The sequence below is a fragment of the Citrus clementina genome, unplaced genomic scaffold, assembly GCF_000493195.1.
Source record: "Citrus clementina cultivar Clemenules unplaced genomic scaffold, Citrus_clementina_v1.0 scaffold_5, whole genome shotgun sequence".
In the NCBI taxonomy this organism is placed as follows: Eukaryota; Viridiplantae; Streptophyta; class Magnoliopsida; order Sapindales; family Rutaceae; genus Citrus; species Citrus x clementina.
Genome location: NW_006262201.1, coordinates 18,863,363 through 18,869,784, shown reverse-complemented (window position 1 = coordinate 18,869,784; position 6,422 = coordinate 18,863,363). Strand labels below are relative to the sequence as shown.

Below are 6,422 nucleotides of genomic sequence, written 5' to 3'. Positions count from 1 at the left end.
TGGACCATCACACACCCTTGAAATAATTCCAAATCCCTAAAGTTGCAATCCACACAAGCCAGCTATCTCGCATGCTCAGAAAACAGTGCCCTCCATGGGGACAATTTTCAGTCCCTTCTCCATACTGAAAGTCCCCATTATATTGTCACCAACCCAGACTCTCTTGCTGCATCTACATCATAGCACATGACTGACGCTGATGAAGACATTCGCAGTTAGGTGAAGGAAGTATGACCGCTTTACCAATAGTTGAGACCCAGTCGGGAGATGTTTCGGCTTATATTCCTACTAATGTAATTTCCATAGAATTTCTCAATTCTGACACAAGGTACTAATGTAATATCCATAAAATAAGTACATTAGACCTAATAGAATTCTTTTGCTGCATCCAAACTAATACCAATCCAACCCATTTCATTAATAAAATGTGACCAATTAACCAACCAACAAAACTACTTGTTACAAATAACATCTTGTTGTTGCATCAAAACATATAAATGTTGACTAATCTGGCTAAAAAAGAAGAAGAACAAATCTTCTCATCCAAAACCATCTTGCAAATCCTCTCCTCCACAACCTCCACCAGATCCCAAACCTCTTGTCCATCCAATCAGATCATGCCTTATGTTTTCAGGTCAATCTTATGAGGATTCATTCCCTCCACTTGAAAAACAGACAGACTCACAGACCAGAGTAACCTCAAAACCTTTTATCCAATCTCCAGTTACCGCCTTGGGATAACCTGAAGAGCCAAAACAGTATGAAGCTGTTTTTAACTGGCAAACTAAAAATGCCAGTGCTCAGAATCACACTCCTCAGCAACTCGTTAAGAAAATTGATCGTGTTGCCAGTAAAGTCTCTCAAACTGAAACTAAAGTTGATTCAATCAGCAATCGTCTTGATCAGATGTATATACATCTGCAAGATCGCATTTCTGAACTAGATACTGACCTCAGACAAATGATCAACAACCACATTTGGGGTCCAGAATTTAATAAAAAAGAAGCCGAGATCAGAAAGCTCAAAGCTGAATTGACAAGAATTGATACTGAAAAGACTCAACCTTCCCTTTTCACTCAAACACAAACCCCAACAGTACCTCCTCCGATCTTTGAGACTTATGCACCTTTTTACACACCTTCCAGACCTCAACAACCTGTTTATAACCAGTTTTTTGGATTCTCGTACCTTCAACCAACTCCTCAACCCAAATCATCTTCACCTAGAAAATCAAAATCTAAAGTCAAGATTTCAGAACCAAAGCCAAAGGCCACTTCATCTTCATCTACCTCTCCAGCTCCACCGGAAAATTCACCAAAAGCAACTCCTGAGCCTCCCAAAAAAGACAAAGGTCCAATGGATTAGTATCGTTATCATACTGTCCAAAACACATCTTCTGACTCTTCTGAGCCAAAAACAGGATATGAGTCAAACCCATTAGAATCAAATCCATCTTCCTCATCCTCACCCAGTTCCACTGACTCTGAATCAGAATATGCTGACATTACAAGCATATTAATGGCAACCGAAACTGCAGATCCAAGTGCTTCTACTTCAACCCCTATTGTTGACGACAATCCTTCTGGTGATGAAAATCAAGCATCTCAGACAGACCCAATGCCACCACCAGCACCTGGCCACTCAACAAAACCATCTTCAGCATCTTGGTTTACATTTGATGACATTCCTCGTCACAAATGGTCTGCCAGACTTCAAGAATTTGATGCATGGATTGATCTCCAAGGAACAAAACCAAATGTTCAACGTGAAGCTGTTCTCTGAGAATTTATGGCCCGATCAACGGGTTCTTTACGAGATTGGTTAGAAAGCCTGGGAGAATACCGACAGCTCCAATTCATGCAATCTCCAGTTTGTACAACACTCAATATCATCCATGAATAATTCATTGGAGAAAAAACAACATCCACTAATGCCGACAGAAAAGAGTACCATCAGATGAAGTGTTGTTCTTTTAAAAGACATCTTTTAGAATCTCATTACAAAAGAATGAGTATTCTATTCTACAAGCTGAATGGGTTCAACGACCCTTCTCTCAAACATGTCTTCATAGCCTCTCTTCCTTCTGAGTTACAACCTGATCTTGAAAGGAAACTCATAGCCACTAATCTCAGCGTAGCTGATATCTCTCTGGGAAAGATTTTCCAAATGGCAATGCTGTGTCTCGACAAAATATGTGAGCAAAAGGAATTCTTCAAGGACCTTATGGAAGACAAAAAAATCCTTTTCTCAAGCTTGCAAAAAGCCCTATCTCAAGATAGAATGCAATGATGAAAAGAAATGTGTTTGTTCAACTAAAAAGAAAAGACATTTTCAAAAACACTTCCACAGAAAATCATCCTCCAAAAAACCTCTCAGATATTTCAGGAAAAATGATGCTTCCCAGTACAAAAAGAAACGCGTTGTTTCATTTGCAAGAAACGCGGTCACTTTGCTCGAAATTGTCCTCACAAATCAGCCAAAGTTGTTCGTCTCATACAACATATTCAACATTCTTCTCTGTTATCTGAGAATGAAGATGTTGAATCAAACTTCTCTAAACAATCTAAACAAGATGACCAAACTGCTTTCATTATCGCAGAATCTTCTGATTCTGATGGTATTTCAGTCATCTCTACCGTTCAAACTGTCAACCATGTTTCAACCATTCCTAGACCTTCTCTCAAAATGTCAGTCCTTTCTTCCAAATTCCATAAGCCTATTCCAGTTATCGGGTTTATTAATACTGGTGCAGATACCAGTATGATTGATCCTTCTGTCCTTCCTTTTGGTCATTGAGAAACTCACTCAAAACTTTTCCGTGCAGATAATGGAGAAACCTTTGAAACCACTTTGATTACCAAAAAATCCATTGGTATTCAATTCTTTCCGAATTGCATAATTTGGAAAAAGCTGGTAGCATCCAAACTCCCAGATAAAGATTTACTTATAGGTTTTGACATTCTTCATTTAGTTAAAAACCTATTTCTCACTAGTTCTGGAGTTTGCTACAAGCAAATGTTCTTGCCTTATACAGATACATTACGTCCATACAGTCATGTTCTTGTCTGTATGCCCTTTCTGAAACACCATCTCCATATAGTCATATTTCCCAAAAGTTCCTAGAGTTTTGTCTAGAGAACCATTCACAGTTTCACCATCCTTCACCTCTTTGGAAGAATGAACAATTCTTCATTCACCTTCCTTTCAAACTCAACGAAGACATAAACCCCACTAAAGCATCACACCCGGGTATGTCTCCTTCCGACCTCTTACTTGCTAAGCAAGAATGTTCTCAATTGCTTCAACAAGGTCTTATTGAACCTACGGATTCGGATTGGGCTTGTCAAGCCTTCTATGTTGAAAAACGATCTGAATTAGTTCGTGACAAAAAGAGGTTAGTCATTGATTACCAGCCACTTAATACATTTCTTAAAGATGATAAGTTTCCCCTTCCAAAAATCCAGACCCTGTTTGTCCACCTTCAAGGGGCTCGAATCTTCTCTAAGTTTGACTTAAAAGTTGGTTTTTGGCAACTTGGTATTTCACCAGTTGACCGTCCCAAAACTGTCTTCTACATCCCTAATGCCCATTACCAGTGGACTGTTATGCCTTTTGGTCTTAAGGTTGCTCCTTCATTATTTCAAAAAGTCATGGCAAAAATCTTCAGTCCTATCCTCCATCATGCTTTAGTATACATTGGGAGCCACCAGAAGCTCCTTTTGGATTTCTTTCATATTGTGCAAGAACACAGAATCATGCTTTCTGAAAAGAAAAGCAGCATAGCAAAGGAATCAATTGACTTTCTTGGCATGGTAATTAAAGATGGCCATTATCAGCCTGGCCCACATATTGCAACTGAATTATTAAAGTTTTCGGACACATATCTCAACAAAAAGCAGATCCAACAACTCCTCAGGATTGTTAATTATGTCCGTGATTTTATCCCTAAAGTTGCAATCCACACAAGCCAGTTGTCTCGCATGCTCAGAAAATAGTGCCCTCCATGGGGACCATCACAGACAGAAGCTGTCCAACAACTAAAGGTGATAGCCCAGTCACCTCCTCCTCTCCGAATTCCCACAACTGGACAACGCATCCTCTAGACTGATGCCAGCGATGATTACTGGAGTGCCATTCTTCTTGAAGAAATCAATGGCGTGCGTCATTTCTGTGCACATGCAAGCGGCCAATTCAAAGACTCTGAAAAGAACTACCATGTGATCTACAAGGAAATTTTGGCAGTCAAGTATGGAATTAAAAAATTCGAATTTCATCTCATCAGCCACAAATTTCTTATCAACATGGATAACTCTTCTTTTCCTCGAATCTTTGACTTCAAAAACAAATTGCTCCCTGATAAGCAACTACTCAGTCTCAAAAATTGGTTTGCTAAATATGATTTCACTGTTCAACACATAAAAGGCAACCAAAACCTCATTCCAGACTTCCTCACACGTCCAGCTATAAATAAACCCTCACTCATTTCCTCAATTCAAACCATTCCCATTATAGCCATGCATCGCCAACTTCCTTTCAAAGCTCTCACCCAGAGAATCTTCCCCATGAACTTCTCTTTCTAATCGACTTACCAACTGCAAGATTTTGCAAAGAAGTTCCTTTACAAGTATTTCTTTAATGTTCAGACCAAGAAACCTTACCGTTTTCCTAACCTTTGTATGGAACACCTGTTTCTCACAAACCTCACTCTCTCCTCTCTATCCATCTGTGACGATGAGCTTTGGTACATGTGGTGTCTCACCAACTTGTATGCTACAAAGCTAGTTTTCCCTGTCAAGCCAGTCTTGACTCACCTTACCAATCCTGAGTTCTCACTAGACCTTCTATGGACTCTCTTCGAATGGTATTCCCCACTCACATGGTGGCGTAAACAACTCCAGAATCTGTGTACCTTTCACAGATTAGACAGAATGCGAAAATAAGAAGCTAACATGTGGACTACAGTTTTCATTGTCCACAGGCCCTACTTCCATCACCCAGAAACACGAGACTACTGGACGCAAGACATGGCATACGAATGGAGAACTTACCCTCATCCTTATACCCTCATCCATGATACATCGGTCACCACCGTTCTCAAAGCCTACGTCATGGAACTTAACAATGTTCCTCCACCTACCACAAACATTCACCACAACTCTATTGGACCATCACACACCCTTGAAATAATTCCAAAAACATAAGGCTGTACTCCGGGTTCAAGTTCAAGTCCTCAAGGAATCCTTGTCATGGAAGAACGCCTTGATTACACTAATGTCCTATTTCAAGACGCTCAGGACCCATGGGAAGATTTTCAGTCCCTTCTCCATACTGAAAGTCCCCATTATACTGTCACCAACCCAGACTCTCCTGCTGCATCTACATCACAGCACATGACTGACCCTGATGAAGACAAATATCAGTAAGCTGAGGCGTATCTAGACCAGAAACAGATACGTCGGCACAAGCGCCAATATGAGAAAGAGACAGGAGACATGTCACCATCGCGCTATCCATCCACTCCATGATGACAACTTGTCGCCATCACACAGCTCTTGATGCAATAAGTCCATGTGACTCCCGTTTGCTTTGAATGTTTATGTAAAAGTCTTAGTCGGTGTGCTTTACTTTTCTCAAAAGGTGTGCTTAAAGTCTTAGTGTGCTTTACTTTTCTAAAAGGGTGTGCTTAACTTTTCTAAAAGCATGTGCCTATTATAATCATTCAAGGGGTCTTGTCCTTGATGATTTTCTATATAAAGCACCTTCTGCTTCCGTCGTAGGGGGGAAGAAAATCCAAAATAACATTAAGTTTTCTTTACATCATGTTTCCCTAAACTCTTTTTCTCTCTTCTAGGAATAAAATAAATTATTTAGGTTAATAATGGTACACTTACCTCTAACTTTTTAAACTGAGTATGCTCTGCACTTGCCTTAAGCCTAAGGATCTTGTGCATCAGAAAGGTCCTGTTTTATCCTCCAAAATCGATTTTTGTAAAATGAAATTATTTTCTCACAACGTTCACCCTCTTTGAAGGCCAAGAGTGTCGTGTTTTCGAGTGGTATCATGAAAAACTATTTTCACAAATCATTTTTGATTTTTGGTATTTGACGGATAAGTGTATATCAACTGGAAACCAGAACTTGCGGGCTATTGGCCCTAAGGACAGACTTTGTTCTGTTATAGATCTGGGGTAACAACGCCACGTACAATTACCGACTGGTAACCTAAAAAAGCAAAAACCATTGATCATGATACCACCCGAAAATATATCACCTTTGACCTTCAAAGAGGGATGACTCTGTAGCCATGTGAGGCGATTATGGAGTTGAGGGAAATCTGGATGGGGACATGTCATCGGTTTCATTTTCATATTCTTCTTTTTCTCTTTGGATCTTTTAGTAAATCAGGATGTCTTCATCTAATT

At 39.8% G+C, this 6,422-nt stretch overlaps 1 protein-coding gene across 1 annotated transcript; it reads left to right on the top strand.

Moving 5' to 3' along the window:
* The first annotated feature begins 230 nt into the window (after positions 1-230).
* LOC112098003 (uncharacterized serine-rich protein C215.13-like) lies at positions 231-1,782 on the top strand. Its single transcript, XM_024183597.1, has 3 exons — positions 231-328; positions 798-1,351; positions 1,421-1,782. Exons 1-3 carry the CDS (start codon positions 231-233, stop codon positions 1,780-1,782), a joined length of 1,014 nt encoding a protein of 337 aa, XP_024039365.1.
* The last annotated feature ends 4,640 nt before the right edge of the window (positions 1,783-6,422 follow it).